Source organism: Chlorocebus sabaeus, chromosome 2 (assembly GCF_047675955.1).
Source record: "Chlorocebus sabaeus isolate Y175 chromosome 2, mChlSab1.0.hap1, whole genome shotgun sequence".
Classification (NCBI taxonomy): Eukaryota; Metazoa; Chordata; class Mammalia; order Primates; family Cercopithecidae; genus Chlorocebus; species Chlorocebus sabaeus.
Genome location: NC_132905.1, coordinates 90983200 through 91005036, shown reverse-complemented (window position 1 = coordinate 91005036; position 21837 = coordinate 90983200). Strand labels below are relative to the sequence as shown.

The 21837-nt window shown below is 44.7% G+C and overlaps 1 protein-coding gene across 6 annotated transcripts in view; it reads left to right on the top strand.

Moving 5' to 3' along the window:
- HLCS (holocarboxylase synthetase) overlaps positions 1-21837 on the top strand; it is a 248020-nt gene that overhangs the window by 44706 nt on the left and 181477 nt on the right. For 5 of the 6 annotated variants that reach the window (XR_012090783.1, XM_007967701.3, XM_007967714.3 and 2 more), the window contains exons 3-5: positions 5930-6092; positions 7523-8466; positions 14420-14602. Coding sequence is in view for 5 of the 6 variants with exons in the window: in XM_037984781.2 (XP_037840709.2) it covers positions 5930-6092; positions 7523-8466; positions 14420-14602 (1290 nt within the window). In the remaining variant the exon portion in view is untranslated. Of the gene's footprint in view, positions 1-5068; positions 5244-5929; positions 6093-7522; positions 8467-14419; positions 14603-21837 lie in introns of all 6 variants that reach the window. The other variant, XM_037984782.2, reaches the window with a different exon arrangement.

Sequence of the window (21837 nt, the reverse complement as noted above, 5' to 3'; positions counted from 1 at the left end):
TCTTGATGCTGACTAAATCTTATTAGCTGAACAGATGGAACAACAACAACAATTAAAAAACCAAAAACCAAAATCAAAACAAAGAAGCAGGAAAAAAAAAGAAAGAAACTGTCCTTACTAGTTTTGTTGTATATTAATTTTTAGTTGAGGCATAATTTATATAAAATAAAATGCACAGATTTTAGATGCACAGTTGTAGGTGTTCTGATGAATTTATACATCTAGGTAACTGCCTGGGTAATTAAGACATGAAACATTACCATCACCCCAATACATTTGTCTTGCACCTCTTTCTATTCAATTCTTTCTACTTGGGCCACTCATCTTTTTGACATGGTAAATTAGTTTCTCCTGTTCTAGGAATTCATAGAAATGGAATTATACAGCATGTATCCTTTGGCGTCTTTTTCTTCCACTCAACATAATGTTTTTGAAATACATCCATGTTGTGTATATCTCACGTTTGTTTCTTACTGCTGAAAAGTATTCTCTTGTATGAGAATCATCATAAATCATTACAATATGTGACCTTTTGTGTCTGATGTCTCTACTTTGTAGAGATGAGGAACCAAAAGAATTAAAATGGAAACTTGGAGAAGGAACTTGGGATTCGGAAGTGTCTAGAAGCAGTATATGTTCAGATCTTGGCAGCAGCCAAAATGAACTATTTTGGGGCCACTGGAGTGGTCTATAGGGTCCCTGCCCCTGGGGCCTAAGTGGAGTTGGAATGAGGGTGCCTGATGATCTGTGTAAACTCTAAGATGGGCCTCATTTGGGGATGTGGGTAGTGTGTCCATATTTCCCTGAGAAGGACTGGTCTTGACTCTACCCTCAGTTTTTTGTTTTTTTTTTAATTTGTTTTTTTTTTAGACAGTGCCTCACTCTGTTGCCCAGGCTGGAGTGCAGTGGCATGATCACAGCTCACTGCAGCCTCAACTTCCCAGGCTCAAGTGATCCTCCCATCTAAGCCTCCCGAGTAGCAGGGACTACAGGTGCCTATCACCACACCTGGCTATTTTTTGTAGTTTTTCGTAGAGACAGGGTTTTGCCGTGTTGCCCAGGTTGGTCCTGAATTCCTCCTGATCCTTCTGCCTCAGCCGCACAAAGTGCTGGGATTACAGGAGCAAGCCACCGCACCCAGCCTCATTCTCAGATATTTGCTGTTGTTGAGCTTCTTGTTTTTGCCAGATATGCTTGCATTTGGCTTTCTTGAGTTTTGCTCCAAGGTTTTTGAGCCAAACCTGCAGTACGTCTGGATGTATTTCCATTTTGGAGACCATATCTTTCTGAAGGCTGGGGTTTGGGTATGCGTTCTTATTGAACAAGTTCAGATCTTCCAGTTGTTTCTCAGTGAACATAGTTGGTTTCTTTTGTGAAGGCCTCTGGGGCTTGCCTTTGGGAAGATCCTCTGAGCCTAATCTAGATGTGTTCTTATGTTCAGGTCCAGTTGTCTCAGGTATATACTGGGGAGTAGAATTACTAGATCATATGGTAACTCTATGTTTAACTATTTGAGGAACTCCCAAACTCTTCCAAAGCGGCTGCAGCACTTTCATTTCTATGAGCAATGTATTAGAGTTCCAATTTTCCTTGTCTTCGTCGGTATCTTTTTTGATTCCAGCCATCCTAGTGGGTATTTTGTTGTATCTCACTGTGGTTTCTATATGCATTTCCTTAATGACTGATGATGTTGAGCAGCGTTTTGTGTGCTTATTGGGCATTGGTATATTTTCTTTTCTTTTCTTTTTTGAGATGAAGTCTCGGTCTGTCTCCCAGGCTGGAGTGCAGTGGCATGATCTTGGCTCACTGCAAGCTCCGCCTCTGGGGTTCATGCCATTATCCTGCCTCAGCCTCCCTAGTAGCTGGGACTATGGGTGCCCACCACCACGCCTGGCTAATCTTTTTTTTCTTTTTTTTGTATTTTTAGTAGAGATGGGGTTTCTCTATGTTAGCCAGGATGGTCTTGATCTCCTGACCTGGTGATCCGCCCGCCTCGGCCTCCCAAAGTGCTTGGGATTATAGACGTGAGCCACTGCGCCTGGCTAGGTGTTTGTATATTTTCTTTGGAGAAATAACTGTTTACATCCTTTGCCCATTTTTAAATTGGATTGTCTTTTTATTGTTGAGTTGTAGGAGTTCTTATATGATTTGCCAGTACTTTCTCGTATTTTTTTTGTGTTGTCTTTGCACTTTCTTGATATCTTTTGAAGCACAAAAATGTTTGATGAAGTCCAATTTATCTATTTCTTCTTTTGTTGCTTGTACTTTTGATGTCTTATCTCAGAAGCCATTGGTTGATCAAAAGTCATGACAATTTATGCCTGTGTTTTCTTCTCTGAATTTTGTAGTTTTAGCTCTTACATTGAGGTCTTTGATCCAGCTTGAGTTCATTTTTGTACATGGTCTGCGTGGTGTGAGGAAGAGGTTTATCTTCATTCTTTTTTTTTTTTTTGAGACGGAGTCTTGCTCTGTCACCCAGGCTGGAGTGCAGTGGCACAATCTCAGCTCACTGCAACCTCTTCCTCCCGGGCGAGATTGCAGGTGTGAGCCACCCAGCCTGGCCCATTTCTCCTTTTTCTAAAAGAGGTCTTTGACACTTCCCTATCTGTGGTTTTTTTTCTTTTTCTGTATCAATTTAATGCAAATCTGAGTCTTTTAAAGTTTAATAGGTTTTTTTTGAGATGAGTCTCGCTCTGTCGCCAGGCTGGAGTGCCCAGGCTGGAGTGCCCAAGCTGGAGTGCCAGGCTGGAGTGTTGGCTCACCGCGACCTCTGCATCCCGGGTTCAAGCAATTCTCCTAGCCTCAGCCTCCCAAGAAGCTAGGATTATAGGTGCCTGCTACCATGCCCAGCTAAATTTTTTTTTTTTGAGACAGGGTTTCACTCTTATTGCCCAGGCTGGAGTGCAGTAGTGTGATCTCGGCTGACTGCAACCTCTGCCTCCCGGGTTCAAGCGGTTCTCCTGCCTCAGCCTCCCGAGTCGCTGGGATTACAGGTGCCTGCCACCACGCCCAGCTAATTTTTTGTATTTTTTAGTAGAGACAGGGTTTCACTATGTTGGCCAGGCTGGTCTCGAGCTCCTGATCTCAGGCAATCCACCTGCCTTGGCCTCCCAAAGTGCTAGGATTACAGGTGTGAGACACCACACCTGGCCAATTTTTGTATTTTTAGTAAAGATGGGGTTTCACCATGTTGGTCATGCTGGTCTCAAACTCCTGACCTCAGGTGATCCACCTGCCTCGGCCTCCCAAAATGTTGGGATTACAGGTATGAGCCACCGCGCCCAGCCTATCTTCATTCTTTTACACGTCAGTATCTGGTTGTAATAATAATGGTTGAAATATTGGTTGAAAAGACTATTATTTCCTTATTGAATTGTCTTGGCATCTTTGTCCAAATTCAGTTGTCCATGAATGTGTGTTTATTTCTGTACTGTCAGCTCTGTTCTGTTGGTCTATATGTGTTAGTCTATTTTCACACTGCTAGAAAGAACTGCCCAAGACTGAATAATTTATAAAGGAAAGAGGTTTAATTGACTCACAGTTCTTCATGGCTGGAGAAGCCTCAGGAAACTTACCATCATGGCGGAATGCAAAGGGGGAAGCAAGGTATGTCTTACATGGTGGCAGGCGAGAGACAGAGACAGAGAGGAAACTACCAAACACGTTATTGATTGACTGATTGATTGATTGAGACAGTGTCTTGCTCTTGTCACCCAGGCTGGAGTGCAATGGTATGATCTCGGCTCCTGCAACCTCCAGCTCCTGTGTTTAAGTGATTCTCCTGCCTCAGCCTCCGAATAGCTGGGATTATAGGCACCCACCACCATGCCCGGCTAATTTTTTTATTTTCGGTAGAGACGGGGGTTTTATTTTTGGTAGAGACGGGGTTTCACCATGTTGTCCAGGCTGGTCATGAACTCCTGAGCTCAGGTGATTCACCCACCTCAGCCCCCCAAACTGCTGGGATTACAGGCATAAACCACTGTGCCTGGTCCAAACACTTCAAAAGTATCAGATCTCATGAGAACTCACTATCACGAGAACAGCATGGGGGAAACTGCCCCCAGGATCCTGTCACCACCAGGTCCCTCCGTTGACACATGGGGATTACAGTTGGAGATGAGATTTGGGTGGGGACCCAGCCAAACCATATCACTATATGTCTATGCTTATGCCAGTTGGACGTTGACTTTTGAAACCCAAGTTGCTTGGATGAGCAAGGACCCTGGGGGCAGAAGTAGTGTGTCTTGCGGGAATCCCCCTTTCCTTTGTAGGTTCAGGATTTATCCCAGCACTTGACCTGGAAGTTCATTATTATCTAGTCAGTTCTTCCAGACTTTTAAGGTAATACTTTATTCATTTATTTTATCCAGCATTTAAAAAATAGTTTTTAGGAGGAGTTAGTTCTAAAATCCTATCCCACCAGTATATAAAATAGAATTCAAGCCAAGTGTCGTGGCCCGAGCCTGTTGTCCCAGCTACTCGGGAGTCTGAGGCGAGAGAATTACTCAAGGCCAGGAGTTCAAAACCAGCCTGGGTGATACAGCGAGTACTCATCTAAAAAAATAAATAAATACAAAGAAATAAAAATGGAATAAAAAATTATTTATCTCTAATTGTGAAATTCGGGGCAATGTGTCCCTGAGAAGGTATCTTTAGGAAGTAGAGGAATCATTCATGGCATCTTAGAAAAAGACTCTGCTGCTCACTGCTGCTTTTAAAGCCACATTTGTGACCGCTAATAAAAGCAGCTGTCGGTAATTGAGTACTTTATTCCGGTCGATCTAAGCTTTCTACTGGGGGCATTACGTATACTCTTTGATCTCATTAACACTACCAGCCTTTAAATTATATTTATTTATTTATTTATTTAGTGTTTGAGACGGAGTCTCTCTGTCACCCATGCTGGAGTGCAGTGGCGCGATCTCGGCTCACTGCAACCTCTGCCTCCTGGGTTCAAGCGATTCTCCTACCTCAGCCCCCCCGAGTAGCTGGGACTACAGGCATGCGACACCACAACTGGCTGATTTTTGTATTTTTAGTAGGGTATTCTTGTTTTACAAATTAGGACGCTACGAGGGTCAGAAGCTTGCCCGAGGACAGACAGCGATGATGAGTTGTCTTTGACTCGGCCTCAGACCCCTGACTGCAGCGCCGGGCTCTTCACCTCATAGGCTCTCTTCTCCGTGGGAACTCTCGCGAGAGTACCGGTGTTCGAGGCCCCAGTGTCACAGGCTTCTGTAGTAAGAACTGGAAGGCTGAGTGGGGTGTTTTGCCTGCTCTCTTTCTCCCTGTCCCCCTTGTGGTGGGAACCGGAACCTCCTTACAGGGAGGAACTGTCTGGAGAGTCTTTTCGGATTGTTCTCACAGTTTGAGTGGAGGAACCACAGGGGAAGCACGTTTTAACATTCTGATATCTGGAGTTCAACTCTAGAAAGTCCAGTGCACCAGACAGGGAGGCAGGTGTGCTTGGGACTCTGAAGGTCTGATGTGCTCCCTGGGAGGTCGGTTGCATTTGGTCTCGGACCGCACTTTGAGAAAAGCGGGTCTATAGGTTACATTGAAAGTAATTGGGTATGGTGGACTTGTTCTGTCCTCTTCTCTGTTTTTAAAGGGCAGCATGATACTTTTCTGGTGTCTGGGGAATGTCCCTTTATCTTTTAGCTCCCTAAAAAGGTGGAGACTTCAGTTACTTTTAAATGAGAGAGTTATATTTAGTGTTTTGTAAGCACTGTTGTCAGATAGACCTGAGAATGTTTGATTCAAACCAACTCTGATATTAATAAAATATAGTGTCCAGTAATTTGTTATTAATGACTGTAATTTAGTGGTAGGAGCCTCAGCGGAAAAATAAAGTATCTGGTTATTTTAGAGAAGAAAAATCTCAACCTGTCTTTTCCCACCTCCTCCCTCTCCTGCTTTTTCTCAGATTGTCAAGTGGTCAGACTGTTGTTTGCCATTAGCTTGCAGACCTGGGGATCCTTATCGGCTAATTGCTGAAGCAAGTGTGGACAACTTCAGCAAGCTGGGGGTGGCGCTCATGGAAGATAGACTCCACATGGATAATGGACTGGTACCCCAAAAGATTATGTGTAAGTAACTTTAGAAAATGTTTTTATTGGCCAGGCATAGTGCTCATGCCTGTAATCCCAGCACTTTGGAAGGCCGAGGCAGGAGGATCGCTTGGAGCCCAGGAGCTCGAGACCAGCCTGGGCAACGTAGACACCCATCTCCAAAAAAACAAACAAAAAAAATTAGCTGGGTGTGGTGGTGCATGCCTGTGGTCCCAGGTTCTTGGGAGGTTGAGATGGGAGGATCACTTGAGCTGGGAGGTTGAGGCTACAGTGAGCCATGATCATGCCACTGCATTCCCATGTGGGTGACAAAGTGAGGCCCTGCTTTTATGATAGTGGGACACTATAGGTTATTAGCTTAAGGACTGTTGAGCACTCTTACTGGTATGACATAAGGGCTATGCTTAGTTTCAGTTTAATTTAGTAAACAGGTTTGATTTTACTATAATAATATACAATTCATGCACGTGTCAAGATTTTTGGGGGGGGCTGCAGGGTACATTTTCAGTGCTTATTAAATTTCTTAAACAACAATGTTTCATGACTGCCTTGCTCATGAGGTGGCATTCAAATTCAGAACCCATATAATATTTATTCCACATAGTTTAATACAGTATAACTAGTGTCTAGACTACAGTTCTGATTGGGAAGCATAGCTAGTGTTACTATGAAGTTCTAAATCAAACAGCTTTTTACTTAAAATATATGTATCACAATTTTTTGGGACAAATCGTTTTTCAGGAAACATACAAACTGTTCTTCCTTAATTATACTTAAAAGCAGGCTTTTTATGTCTATGAATGTCTTCTTTCATCTCATGGGCAAATAAATGTCCCTTATCAGCTCTGGAAGTTCATGTAAATCCCTTAATATCCAGAATCACCTTGTACATGTCTCCAATACCATGTCTGACACGTAGCAAGTGCTCGATAAATGTTTTTGAATCAGTGATTGTCAACTTATGTTGCAGTCCTGAGACAAGATCCTGGGAAGAATCTTCTCCTGTTGATCCTATGGCATGTCCTGAGAGTGACATTTCACTGGGGCGTGCTGGGGTAGACTCTAGATACGTGTCCTTTTTTATTGCTCAGTTTCATTATTGTAAAGGAGAATAACACCCAAGAAATAGAATCTATGAGTAAGGAGGCAAAAGCACCTCTCTGAATCTCACTTTCTTCACCATTCCATAAGAGGGTCTTAGGTTCTCCGACAGGTGTAAAAGATGTTGGGCAAACTGCTGATTTCACTTGGGGTCTTTAGGTAGGAACCGTTAGTGTTTCCAAAGGATGCCCCCGGATTGAGGGGGGATGCAGGTGGCAGCCGTGCCAGTGGCTGTCCTGGAATGTAAGTCCCAGAATGCAGAGAGGGTGATGAGATTCTTGAGATGAGCTACGTGTCACACAAGAAGTGTTGATTAATTCTCTCCCTCTCTCCTGTTCGTGCCTTAGCGGTGCGCTTGCAGGACTCCACTCTGAAGGAAGTTAAGGATCAAGCCTCAAACAAGCAAGCCCAGATCCTAGAGCCGAAGCCTGAACCTTCTCTCGAGATTAAGCCTGAGCAGGACGGTATGGAGCACGTTGGCAGAGATGACCCAAAGGCTCTTGGTGAAGAACCGAAACAAAGGAGAGGCAGTGCCTCTGGGAGTGAGCCTGCTGGGGACAGTGACAGGGGAGGGGGCCCCATTGAGCATTATCACCTCCATCTGTCTAGTTGCCACGAGTGTCTGGAACTTGAGAACAGCACCATTGAGTCAGTCAAGTTTGCATCTGCCGAGAACATTCCAGACCTTCCCTACGATTATAGCAGCAGTTTGGAGAGTGTTGCTGATGAGACCTCCCCTGAAAGAGAAGGGAGAAGAGTCAACCTCACAGGAAAGGCGCCTAACATCCTCCTCTATGTGGGCTCCGACTCCCAGGAAGCCCTTGGCCGGTTCCACGAGGTCCGGTCCGTGCTGGCTGACTGTGTGGACATTGACAGTTACGTTCTCTACCACTTGCTGGAGGACAGTGCTCTCAGAGACCCGTGGACAGACAACTGTCTGCTGTTGGTCATTGCCACCAGGGAGTCCATTCCCGAAGACCTGTACCAGAAGTTCATGGCGTATCTTTCTCAGGGAGGGAAGGTGTTGGGCCTGTCTTCGTCCTTCACCTTTGGTGGCTTTCAGGTGACAAACAAGGGTGCACTGCGGAAGACAGTCCAGAACCTGGTTTTCTCCAAGGCTGACCAGAGCGAGGTGAAGCTCAGCGTCTTGAGCAGTGGCTGCAGGTACCAGGAAGGCCCCGTCCGGCTCAGCCCCGGTGGGCTCCAGGGCCACCTGGAGAATGATGACAAGGACAGGATGATTGTGCATGTGCCTTTTGGAACTCGCGGGGGAGAAGCTGTTCTTTGCCAGGTACTCAGAGCAGCATGGATTTGGTGATCTTTGGGTATCTGTGGGTATCTTTGAGAGGGAATATGCCTTTTAAAGCTACATGCTTAAAAGTTTCAGGAGCTCATGTGCTGTGCGCTGTTTTTGACTGTTGGCTGGGAGCTTTTGCTGATAGTAAGCAGAAAGTTTAGTTTAGTTTAGGGCTTTCTTGAATACCCTGATTAACCAAAAGACTTGTTAAATGAGCTTGCTGGTTAACTGAGGCTTTGTCAGAAAATTCTTGTTTTGTTCTTTACTAGTAATGATCTTTCTCAAATACATCGGTCTGCTTTCTTGCCTTAGAGCACTCCTTGGTTAATATAATTGATCCTTTATTTAATGTAAGAAGTTGAAACCATCAGGGTAGTGATTCTAGACGTCAGTGACCACTGCGATGAAATACTGTAGTTGATTGCCAAGGTAGTTTGTGTTAAAAACATCTTCAGATTCCCAATTCCTTTCTTATGTTTTGTCACTCTTCTAAGTGCTGAAGAAAAACTTTAAATAAGAGAATATTGAAGCTACTTAGATTTGTGGCATACTAATACATAGGTAGGGGAAAAATGGAAAGAGGATGAAAGGAAAATGCTAATTTCTTTTTCTTGCTTAGGAGATACTTTGGCTTTTTTTTTTTTTTTCCTTTTATTCCATCTTCTTTTTCCTTTTAGCTTTTTGTTTGTTTAAGCAAACGGTGGCGGATGGACTGTTTCAGAATTCCTTATCATTGACTCCAAATCTTTTAATCCTTAGGGGAAAGGTTTTCATTAGAGTTAAACGAATGTTCACTTGTCCTTAAGGATTTAATGCTGTAAGGAGAAAACTAAGCAGATATAGATATTTTGTTCAGGAGAGTTCCCAAGATAAGTGTCATCGATTTTGTTTTATTGTAGGGATCTTTTTACTGAGTTAGAGAATTGTTTCTTTTTTGTTTTGTTTTCATTTTGTAATGCCTTGTCTTTTTCCAGTTCTCCTGGAAGCTAAGTCTCTTGAATTTTCTGGCCAAACATTTTTTCCAGGGAGTATATATTTGTTTCTTTACTACACCTACATTTTAAGTAGAGATGCTTAAAATTAAGGAATTCGGACATTAGGACAGATGAACACATACAACCCAAGCAGGTTTCCCGCAGTGCTGCAGACCACATGAATTAGCATTTGGAAGCGTAATAAATGTTCCTCTTATCTTTTTCTCTGCAAATGTGGTAACTATAGTAACTGCATATTCTCAGAAAATCCACTTAAAAACCCAACTTCCTAGAGCCATATTTCAGTTTTGAAGAGTGAATTTTACCACCCCTGAGCACAGACGTGTACTAGAAAATTGATTTGGCACTGTTGTGATTCATTTCTCTGAGTTACATAGCAAATCTGCTTGCTGCACCATTTAAATTGACCCCATTACTATCATAAAATTTGATACTGCAGTGTATTGCCCTAGGAAAAAAAGGCAATATGATGCAGCTTCACAAATCAGATTCAGAGGATTAGAATGTCATTTTTGATTTTAAATGACTTCCAGTCTTCTGTGTGATAGGGTCACAGTTTTCTCCACAGGCCTGTGTCTCTGTGATACCTTACTGAGATCAAAAAATAAATATTATCACAGGCTGGTTAGTTTCCTCTTTCCCTGTTCAATTTCATAGTCTTCACCTTTGTCATAAATCTAGTAATGATGTAACCCAATAAGAGGAGGTACAGTATTTCAAGGGCAGAACACAGCTGCACCCTAGGCACTGGTGTCCCAGCCAAGGAAGCTGCAGATTTGATGCCTTTGCCATTCGTAATAAGAAAGAAAGAGAGGAAATGTTTGTATTTTCGCTGTACTGGTCAAGTTTGCAGGGAAAACTTGAGGCTGTGGATTAATGCTGACATTTGACTGTCAAATAGACCAGGAGTCTGCCATAAAGTTGTCCACAGAAAATCTCTAAAACAGATTTTAAGAGATTTTGTTTTCTTGTTTAGCTTAGCACATGGCAGCAGTGGGTCGCCTTTGATGGCAGAGTTTCTCAACCATGGCACTATTGACACTTTGGGTCAGAGAATTCTTCGTGGTGAGAAACAGTCCTGTGCATTTTCGGCTGCGGAGAAGCATCCCTGGTCTCTCCCCACTAGATGCCAGTATCACCCTCTCCCCGCATTTGTGGCTGGAGACATTTTTTAAGTTCTGGTTTTCGGTCCCACTAAAAAGTCTGATTTTTACAGGAAGGCCAAGTTACAGAAATAGACCTGTCATTATGGTAACAGGATTACACCCAGAGGATGAGACTCTAGTCCAGTACCTCTGTGGACGAGGAGTACAAATCTGCCACCCACACACTCTGGCGTGCCATTTCTCCCTGCTCAGTGGAGCATCGAACCAGAGGTGGCCTCTTTTCTGGTTTCCATTGTAGAAGCACCTACATCTTGAAACCGTAAGACAGTGAAACCAAGCAGTTCTCGGGGTTTCAGGAGCCGTCTTCCTCCTTGTCTCTGGGAACTCCGCCCGCTTGTAGCGCCATCCTATTTTCCGTCCTGGCATTGTTCTCATGTGAAAATGAGTTAATATAATTCACTGCATGTGCGTCTTGGCTACTCTGTGTATTTGCCCTGACCAGCGAGTCCACATACATTCAGTCGAGCACCTCTCTCATCCCTTCGGCTCTGGTGGGAACAGAACTTGACTTACTTCATTTCTGCCACCTGTAAGGGTTAATCTCCGGAATAGCCGTGTGCTCAAGTGAATTAAATGGGTCCTGCCACTGTGCTGTTTGTCTACATTGGCATAGCTTTGTCCACCAGAGGGGAGAGGTGCACATTTAAGGTAGAAGCGCACTGAGTAGGATACGGATTTTTTATTTTTATTTTTTTTGAGACAGAGTTTCATTCTTATTGCCCAGGCTGGAGTGCAGTGGCACATCTCGGCTCACTGCAACCTCTGCCTCCCGGGTTCAAGTGATTTTCCTGCCTCAGCGTCCCAAGTAGCTGGGATTACAAGCATGCGCTACCAGGCCCATCTATTTTTTTTTTTTTTTGTATTTTTAGTAGAGACGGTTTCACCATGTTGGTCAGGCTGGTTTTGAAATCCTGACCTCAGGTGAGGATATGGATTCTTTAGAGGGTTTTGCTTTTCTGCCTCTTCCCCTCTCCCGGGCTATCTAGAAACAGGCCCACCTGTTTCTAGGCCCCTGATCGGCGTCCTCGGTCTTAGAGGAAGCAGCCAACCAGCTGTGGTTTGGTGACCATGTTGGATGGTGTCCTGCGGACCTTTTCTGATTGGCCTCAACCTTTATTTTTTGAGCCAGAGTCTCACTCTGTCACCCAGGCTGGAGTACACTGGCACGATCTCAGCTCACTGTAACCTCCACCTCCCAGGTTCAAGTGATTCTTGTGCCTCAGCCTCTCAAGTAACTGGGATTACAGGTGTGCGCCACCATGTGTAGCTGATTTTTGTCTTTTTAGTGGCAATGGGGTTTCGCCATGTTGGCTGGCTGATCTCAAACTCCTGGCCTCAAGTGATCCTCCCGCCTCGGCCTGCCAAAGTGCTGGGATTATAGGGGTGAGCCACTGCACTCAGTCAGGCCTCAACTTTTAACATTTGGTTAGTGTATTTGGCTTGGTTAAGGTGTGGGTGGGAACTGAGAGATTTTAAGTCACCTAAAAGCTGGCACTATGCTTTTTATTTTCATAATACTTCTATAGTATCAGGCTAGAAGCTTTGCATACAGTAGGCAAAGCTGAAACAAAATAAGGCAGACGAGCTCAGTTTGCTTTTCTGGGTACTCAGTGTTCTGGCAACCTCCCGGCTCCAATGCTCATTTAAAATCTGATCTCAGGGGAGCTAGAGGTTCCAGGAAGTTCCTTCATCCCAAGACAGAGGCTGTTGATAGGTGGAGATATTTTAATTTTTAACTAGACAACAAAGCCTGAAGTAACTAGGTGAAGTTCCAAATCTTAAAATTCAATCAGGGGAAGGAGGGTGGGAGGAAAGGCCTTTCTGGTGTCCAAGAAATCCTACTCCTCCCTCAGTAAGTCCTCACTTAACGCTGTTGATAGGTTCTTGGAAACTGCACACTTAAGTGAAAGGACATACAATGAAACCAGTGTTACCAGAGGCTAACTGATAGAAACAAGAAGTCCGTTCCCATGGCGTATTTCTGGTCACAAAGACATCACCAGACTTCTAAATAAAGGACAAAACACTGAAACACTGAAATAAATATGAGTTATATGTACATTTAAGGAAGATTAATAAAAACATAAGATAATTATTTACCTAATTATTTCAGTTCAGCAAGGTGGGTGGCCGCGTGGCTGGAGCTCAGCCTGGAAGCTCAGGGCACTGGTTGGGGAGCCAGCCCTGGCCGGGATGCCCACCCATCGCAGGGCACACTCACACCTGGCACTCACACTTGCTCAGACCAGGACCCTGTAGACGCATCAGTTCACCTAATGTGCACAGCTTGGGGATGTGGGAGGAAAATGGAGAATCTGGAGAAAACCCATGCAGACATGGGGAGAGTTTGCAGACCCACAGAGAGTGGCCCCGGCTGGGAAGTGATTTCTTTTTCCCCTCATCAACATCATAACAAAATGACTTTGAGTGAAACAACACTATTCAGGGACCTGATATTTTGAATTCCTGCAAACTCTCTCTTTTTGTTTTTTAAGTGGTTGCACTCTGTTGCCCAGGCTGGAGTGCAGTGGCACGATCATGGCTCACTGCAGCCTCAACCTCCTGAGTTCAAGGGATCCTCCCAGCTCAACCTCCCAAGTAGTTGGGACTACAGGTGCACCACCCATGCCTGGCTAATTTTTGTATTTTTTTGTAGAAACAGGGTCTCACTGTGTTGCCCAGGTTGGTCTAAAACTCTTAGGCTCAAGCAATCCTACCATCTCGGCCTCCCAAAGTGTTGGGATTACAGGTGTGAACCACTATGCCCAGCCTTTTGCAGACTCTCTTAAAATGATGAATAAGGCTGCTCTCTTCCCAGATATTATTTTCCATTTATGGCTAGTAGGCCAAATGGAAGTTTCCAGCGTGGGCCATTTGCCTCCCTGAGCTCACTAGCAATTAGATTTTCAGCACAGCTGTCTTTCTAGGTTTTTTTTTTTTTTGAAATGGAGTTTTTGCTCTTGTTCTCCAGTTTGGAGTGCAATGGCATGATCTCAGCTCACCGCAACTTCCGCCTCCCAGGTTCAAGCGATTCTTCTGCCTCAGTCTCCCGAGTAGCTGGGATTACAGGCACGTGCAACTACGCCTGGCTACTTTTGTATTTTTAGTAGAGACAGGGTTTCTCCATGTTGGTCAGGCTGGTCTTGAACTCCCGACCTCAGGTGATCCGCCTGCCTTGGCCTCCCAAAGTGCTGGGATTACAGGCGTGAGCCACTGCGCCCGGTCCTAACTATTTTGTTCCTATAACCAAGTTAAGTAACTTGCAGAAAGTCATATGACTGATGAGTGTGGAACACAGAGAGAGATGATGACTGTCCAGGGTCATTTCCACCATGGCCTCTCTGCCTGACAACCAGGATTTGAACAGGCTCTTTGGAATCATTTTCTTGTTGGCCATGACTTTCCAGATATTCAGCTTCAGAGTTTATATGCTGTTGATAATTAGAAAAATTCGGGTTCAAGTTTTCTCTATTGGGTTATACTATGTCCCTTAATTTTCAGAGGAGAGCAAAGCTATGAGCTATCCGGGTATGATGTGCTCACTTGGAGAAGAAAACTGGTAAAGAAATTTTTTGGCCGGGTGCGGTGGCTTATACCTGTAATCCCAGCACTTTGGGAGGCTGAGGCAGGAGGATCGCTTGAGCCTAGGAGTTCAAGACCAGCCTGGGCAACATAATGAGATCCTGTCTCTAAATTTAAAAAAAAGGAAAGAAAAAGAAAAAAGAAACTTTTTTCTTATTGCCTGTGTGTGCCCCCAGTTTACATAGTGCTATGTTTTCCCTTCAGGTGCACTTGGAACTACCTCCGAGCTCCGACATAGTGCAAACTCCAGAAGATTTTAACTTGCTTAAGTCAAGCAATTTTAGAAGATACGAAGTCCTTAGAGAGATTCTGACAACCCTTGGCCTCAGCTGTGACATGAAACAAGTTCCTGCCTTAACTCCTCTTTACTTGCTGTCGGCTGCGGAGGTGAGTTGTGGGCTCCGCCGGGCAGAGCGCACCACGACATGGCCCTCTTCACAGTGGCGACCCGTTGCCTTAATTGTTTTATTTTGGTTGGTTTTGATTTTTTCATTTCTGTTTTGACTTTGGGTTTGGAAATCATCTTCAAGATGTGGAAATATTCATTTTGTGGGGGAGGGTTGTGTATAAGGGAGGGATGACTGGTAGAGTTTAGAAAGGTGTTAAGTCTGTAGGTGTGGCCCTTTCCGCGTTGCGGGGAAGAGGGTCCCTGTGTCAAGAGTCTATTCAGAAACTGTAATTTTATTCATTTGGGATTGAAAGCATTTGTTTGGATTTGGGCTGCTTTCAGCAAATCTTTGGAACAATCACATTTGTGCTAATGTCTGCCATCTTGTGGCAGCAGCGCTCCGGGTTTCACGTCTGTGAGTCGTGTCTAACAGGAAAATGCCCACGGAACTGGGAATGCATTCGGCAATTCTCGTGGCCAGTGCCTGCGCTTGCTGCCTGTGATTGATACCTGGTTTTGGGCAGGTTGCCAGATTCTCCAGGTGTGTGTGCTTGCTAATCCCCCTGCTCGGCCATGCTGTCAGTTTCGTAGTCATTGTGACAAATGATTTTGTCTATTTCTGTTGTCTTCTCTGAACAGACCAATTTGTGAGTTTAGTGACATAACCATGTAGTTTCTGCAAACATCCAATAGTCTAGGTGACTTTAAACACTAAACTTACCTACTTTCTCTTGAAACGAACAAATTATACCTCTCATCCCAACATTTTTAAAAAATGAGACACTTTCTTTTGTGTTACACTGTGTCCCTTAGTTTTTGGAGGAGAGCAGAGCTATGAGCTACCTGGGTGTGATGGGCTCACTTGGAGAAGACAGATAGAAAATCTGAGAGCACTGCCGCTCCCCTGGACCTTCTCTGTCAGTCTTTTCCTGGGGATGGAGGGCTGGGGCTGGCTACCTTAGCGAGTGCCTGCTCTGAGGCTCCCAGCCTGGGAAGTCAGGGAGTGAGGGGGCTTGGCCTTGCCCTTGGCACAGCTCCCTGCCCTTTCTCAGAGTTCACATCATGCTGGTCTTCGAACTTGACCTCCGGACTCTTGGACAGAGCAGTGGATAGAAGAGTGGCCCCGCCCCCGGTTATTCTCCTGTGAGTGGAAGTCTTTAACTCTTGGCATTTCTGGTGTATTTAGGATGAGTATAACCTGAAATACCCAAGTCGGGGCTTTGTATCATATGTCTGCTTATATTCAAGCACACAACAGACGCTTCACGCTTTTGTCCTTCCAGTTTTTTAAACAGCCTGGGGCAGTGGGAGGTGATACATTTTCACCTGTTCATTGATCAATTAAGGGAATATTCATTTCCCGCTTCACAAACTTTGGGAATGAAATGCTTGAACATGATTAAAGCAAATATTTGCTCTGTATACACATACATGGACACTCCCTACTAAGCCCCTTATTACGTAATAACTTTGGAAAATAATTATTTTCAGAAATGTTCACTTCCTATTGTGGGCCCTCCACTTGGCCTTGTTGATTTTCTTGAATATCTGTACTGTGGACTACTTTCCTCTCAGCTACTTACTTCTGACTGAATTCTGCTTTACTTTGGCAGCCCAAGGAATGGAATGAGTATGTGTATGTTGTACATATCCTCATTTCTTAATGTTTATTTTTAGTTTTTGAGGCAGGGTCTTGCTCCATTGCCCAGGCTGGAGTGTAGTGGTGCAGTCACGGCTCACTGCAGCCTCAACCTCCCAAGCTCAAGCGATCCTCCCACCTCAGCCCCCCGAGTAGCTGGGACTACAGGTGTGCATCACCATGCCTGGCTAATTTTTAATACTTTTTGTGGAGACAGGGTTTTGCCATGTTGGCCAGGCTAGTCTTGAACTCCTGAGTTCAAGCAATCTGCCTGCCTTGGCTTTCCAAAGTGTTGGGATTACAGTCGTGGCATGCCCGGCCTCTTAATGTTTATTAACTCTGCTTAGGTGTCCTTGAAACTGCTGGAGAAGGAAATGGCAGAATTCAAAGTTTTATATGATGTCTTCTTGGAATATAAGTTCTCTAAAGGATGATGGTGCAAATGAATTTGAAGGTAGATATGCACTGCCTGAGATGGCCTTTCCAGAGGCAGCTGAATTCCTCCTGTACCTAGTCACTGTGCTATGGGTCAGTGTTTATAGATCTGGACCACAGAGACTGGGAATGGAATTGGGTTTGTACTTTATATTTGGTTTTCTTTCCAGCATCCCTACTTAACAGATCTCAGTCATCCCCATGGAATTAAGTTCCATGGAGAGGATCTTGGCACCTAGTCATCTGCTAAATCCTGCCTGTCCATTCGGCTCATCGCCTGCCTTAGGGATTGGATGCTTAGGCCGGCTTTCTGCTTCCTGTGCCCTGCAAGATACTCTGTTGCCAGGAATCAAAGATCTCTTACCACAGGGTGTCGCTGCTGAGCTAGGCTGCCTGGCATACAGGCCCCTAGAACTATAAAGTTGTTCTTCAGAGATTTAATTTTTTTCTCTCTATATCAGTTTCACATAGTATAATTTTATAGCTTTCCATTATATTGGTGGCACTTTCTTTTGGGTCTGCAGAAATCGTTTCAATGTCCCAGTTAATAATATTCATCTTTCATTCAACATTTACTGTGTCCTAGGTACTATTATAGTATGGGATATGAAAGAGCAAAATAAATACGCTAGTTATCTAAATAGTTTTACTGCGTAGCAGCTGTGTTTACACAGTTCTGTGCCTTGACACTTGCTCTTTATGACGGATAGCGCAGAAGATTTATGTGCTTCTCTGTTACTGTGATATAACTGGAAAGAACAGCACCAAGACCCAAGGAGAAAAAACACTCGCCTCAACGACAGTCAGCCCTTGGCATTTGTGAAGGATGTGCTCTGAGGCCTTCATCGATACCCAAACACCATGGTAGCGTGTGATTCCCACTATAAAACCCAGTCATGTGTGACTTCATCAGCGTCACTGTGCACGACACCAAGAGGAAGCAGGGCTTGGCTGAGGTGCAGACTCTGGGCGACTGAGCTGGGCTTCCTCCGACCAAGGCTTTCACATTTAATTGAACCTCCCAGGAGCAGGATTGAAATTTGGGTCTCAGCAAAATGACAAAAAGTTAAACCATAAAACAAACACACCAACACATGTTTACCACACACCTATCTCTGTGGAAAGAAGACTGGGCCAGGTACAGTGGCTCATGCCTATAATCTCAATGCTTTGGGAGGCCGAGGCAGGTGGATTGCTCGAGTCCAGGAGTTCGAGACCAGCCTGGGCAACCTGGCAGAATTTTGTATTCTTTACAAAAGATACAAAAATTAGCCAGGCATGGTGGCGCATACCTGTAGTCCCAGCTACTCAAGAGGCTGAGGCAGGAGGATTGCCTGAGCCAGGGAAGTTGAGGCTGTAGTGAGCTGTGATTGCACCACTACACTCCAGCCTGGGTAACAGAGAGTGAGACCTTGTTGCAAAAAGAAAAAAAGAAAAATACTGGAAGGAAGGAAGGAAATCTGGTATATATAGGATGTATTTCTGATGGAGTGCTTAAGGGTGATTTTAATAATCTTTTAAAACTTTCTCTGTATTTTCCAAATTTTCTATAATGATTGTGTATATAATAAGCCAAATTAGTTGTTATTAATTACTTTATAATAAGCCAGATTAGTTATTAAAAACTGAAAACAAGTGACTGCGTGTCACTGGACTTTGAAGGCATCTCACACATGGTCACACTTGAATGTTAAGAGGCAGGGAATCTTATGTAAGTGTCGATACTTTGGTTAATATTAATATTTGACATATTATTTAGAAAGGGTTCGCTTTGATAGTAAAATACGTGATTCTTGTTCATGGCCTGTGACAACTGTGACTCCCAGGGTTAACTGTGAGCTCTGAGTTGGTGTGTGGGGGCCTCCGAGCTGAAGCTCTCCCTTTGCTTCTGTGGGTGGTACAGGTACCCCTGAGTGCCCTACCACTGCGTGGATGTTCCAGTTTCTTGGCAGAGCCCTTTGAACTGTTTCTCCAAGGCCATATATATGGGGACCTCTCCATGGCTTCCTCTCTGCAGATGTTGGTGGGTGAGAGACTGATACACCACATGGCTCACTGTGGGGTGTCCTGGGTGAGATCACCTGGTGGCCACCACATCTTCCGCCACCAGTGGGTGACAGGCAGTTAGCAGCAATACGTCTTTACTGTGCTGGGACATGAGTGTTTTCAAGAGACACTGATTTTATAGAAGAAACACAATTCTTTCCCTTACAGAATGCCAGAAAAAACATAATTCTTTTATATTTTATAGAAACATTTTAACAGATTTTATCTTCTGTCAAATCTGATGTTATAGAGAAAACATCATTCTTTCCCAGTTGAGAAGCTAGCTGCCTTGTTTCTGTTTCTCTGGGTTCCATTTTCCATTTTATCTCTGCCAGAGCAATGGCAGAAAGAAAGAGCACAGGCTGCCACGCTCTGCAGGGTCTCACGGGGAGCGGCAGCTGGTGGGTTGGGACTGGCTGGGGCCTGAACTTGTGTGTGTGACAGAGCCAGCCCCCCACCCTCCACCCCTGCAGAGTTGCCTGCCAGTGGGTCCCTTTTTATCCCCCCACTGAGGCCAGAGGAAGCAGAATAGGGTGGGATGTGCCACCCCCAAGAAGGTCGGCACCTTTACCTTGGGGAACTGGATGTGCCACCCCCAGGAAGGTTGGCACCTTCCCCTTGGGGAACTAGAGAGCTTGTGCATTGCTCCCGTAGCCTGGGACATCTGCTTAGGATCTGGGGAGCACAAGATTTTTTCCAAAATGAAAAAGCTTGGGAACCTTGTGGGTGTTCATCGTGGCCAACAGTGGCTAATGGTGTGTAGGTGACTTGAGAAATAGAAGCCGGCTGGACTCTTAGCAGGGGTCCTGCGTCCAGTTACCTCACCCTTGGGATCAAGATGTAGCTGTTGCAAGAGGCGACAACTGAGTTTGTTACCGAAATAATCGGGCACAATCACCATGGGGGTGTGTGTGTGTGATTTTGGTAGTGGGGAGTTGTGGAATGGATAATATGTCCTTAAAAACAAAAACTAGTTATGACATTTCCTTTTGATTTAACCCCGAATTTTTACTGTGAAACTTCTTCCCCCCATAAAAAGCAGGTTTTATTGGTAAGGTTAGTTTAGATACTTGTAAACATATCAAAAAATGGGTACAGACCCTTCTACTCCGGGAAGTCCTTTATGTTACATTTATTTTTTATTGTATGTATTTAAGGTGTGCAGCATGATGATTTGATATACATGAACATACTGAGATGGAACTGCTTTTCAGACGTTGGTTGCTTTATGAAGAAACTGAGACTCAGTCATACATACCACACAGTTGTTCCTCCTACTCTAACTGGCCCCTTCTATAGCAAACATCTGTGTGCCCGCTAAGGACAAGCCCTTGCTGCAGAAGTTTCCGGAAAACGAGGGATAATTCCTCATCTTTGTGGCATGCGTTCTAGTTGACCAAGCTTTTTTGCCTGTGTCGCCATCTCATGTGGGTCTCACAGTGACCCTGATAAGTAGGGCAGGGTGGGGAAGGAGTCCTTGCCCCCGGGAGAGGAAGCTGGCTTACAGGACAGTGGAGAGGCTTATGTATTTTTCGTTTCTGGTTTGTTTTTTTTTTTGAGACACAGTCTTGCTCTTGTCGCCTAGGCTGGAGTGCAGTGGCGTGATCTCTGCTCACTGCAACCTCTGCCTCCTGGGTTCAAGCGATTCTCCTGCCTCAGCCTCCCAAGTAGCTGGGGTTACAGGTGCCCGTCACCATGCCTGGCGAATTTTTGTATTTTTAGTAGAGACAGGGTTTCACCATGTTAGCCAGGCTGGTCTCAAACTCCTGACCTCAGGTGATCCTCCCGCCTCAGCCTTCCAAAGTGCTGAGATTACAGGCGTGAACCACCGCATTGGCTTCATGTATTTTTCTAATGAGTTAATTAGAATTCTCCACTTAAAAAATATCTTTGCCTGCCATTTTTTAGCATAGTATTTGATGTGGAATCCTCCCCTTCTCCTACTTTTAATCCTAGTTCTGAGTCTCGAATGTATAGATATGGAGAAGCTTCAGGCATAACTTTAAAATAAAGTTTAAAAATAATTTTTAGAGATCCAAATTAGAGAGGAAGTCAGAATTCCAGGTGCACCTTGAATAGCTTTTGACATGTGGCTGCTGTGGTCTTGTGCGGCTGTTTTACAATACGGCACCGGCTAAAGGCAGCTGGCAGATTAAAGCAAACATTTAAAAGCTTTTATAGCTATGAATGTTTTTAAGGGTCTTTCATATACCTCTTTCTCTCCTTTCTTTCTTCCTTCGCCCTTCACCTACACTGGAAATTTTTTGTCCATTTTGACTGACTTCCTGTTATCAAACATAATACCCATAGCAAAAGGCGACATGACGGGTTTTGACGTTGAATTGCAAAAGAAATCATACTTGGGGGGTTTTCCTGTGCTCCCTTTAGAATGTTTTATTTTTGTGGGGAGAAGGCTTTTCAGCTACTGTGTGTCCTGTCTTTTTACTTGAGTCTTGTTTCCACAAGTGTGCCTCAAAGCAGCGCCTGCAGAGTAAATACCCAGGGCAGAGATGTGTGCTTGTGGGAAATCTGCACAAACGCTTTTGTTGTTTTCCACATTTAATTAGTTTTGTGATGATTCTGGCTTCTGTGCGTTGCGGCCTTTGCTGTCTGGCCTGGGGAAGGGGTGATAAGGTCTCCGAGGCCGGGGGAACATTCCCGCTCAACACTTGCCTTCTTGGGATAGCATCCCATCTAAGAAGCGTGGTTTTCTTTACCTCCATCTATTTATATCCACCATTTATGCAGTCACAAACTTGTGGATGGGAAACGGCCTCTTTTGGAATAAAAAAATCCTCCAAGACCACATGCTTTTTGTCTCCTACCCGGGCTTCCTAATAGCTGCCATGTGTGAGCGGGTTCGGATTCTGGCCTCACCTCCCGGGTAAGTCGGTGGAGGCTGTCTCCAGAAGGGCTTAGAACATTCTCACGTGCGGATTTTTGTCTCCCAAGTTCAAAAAAACACGTCCTAGGAATAAGCCCATACTGGTGCCGGGTTAGAGAGCATGATCAAAGGGCTCCTGTGATCAGGTGGAGGGCCAAGGACTAGAGTTGGAGGTGGGTGCGGCGGTGGGGCACCTTGCGATGACAGGGAACCGTTGAGTCTGGCGCTCC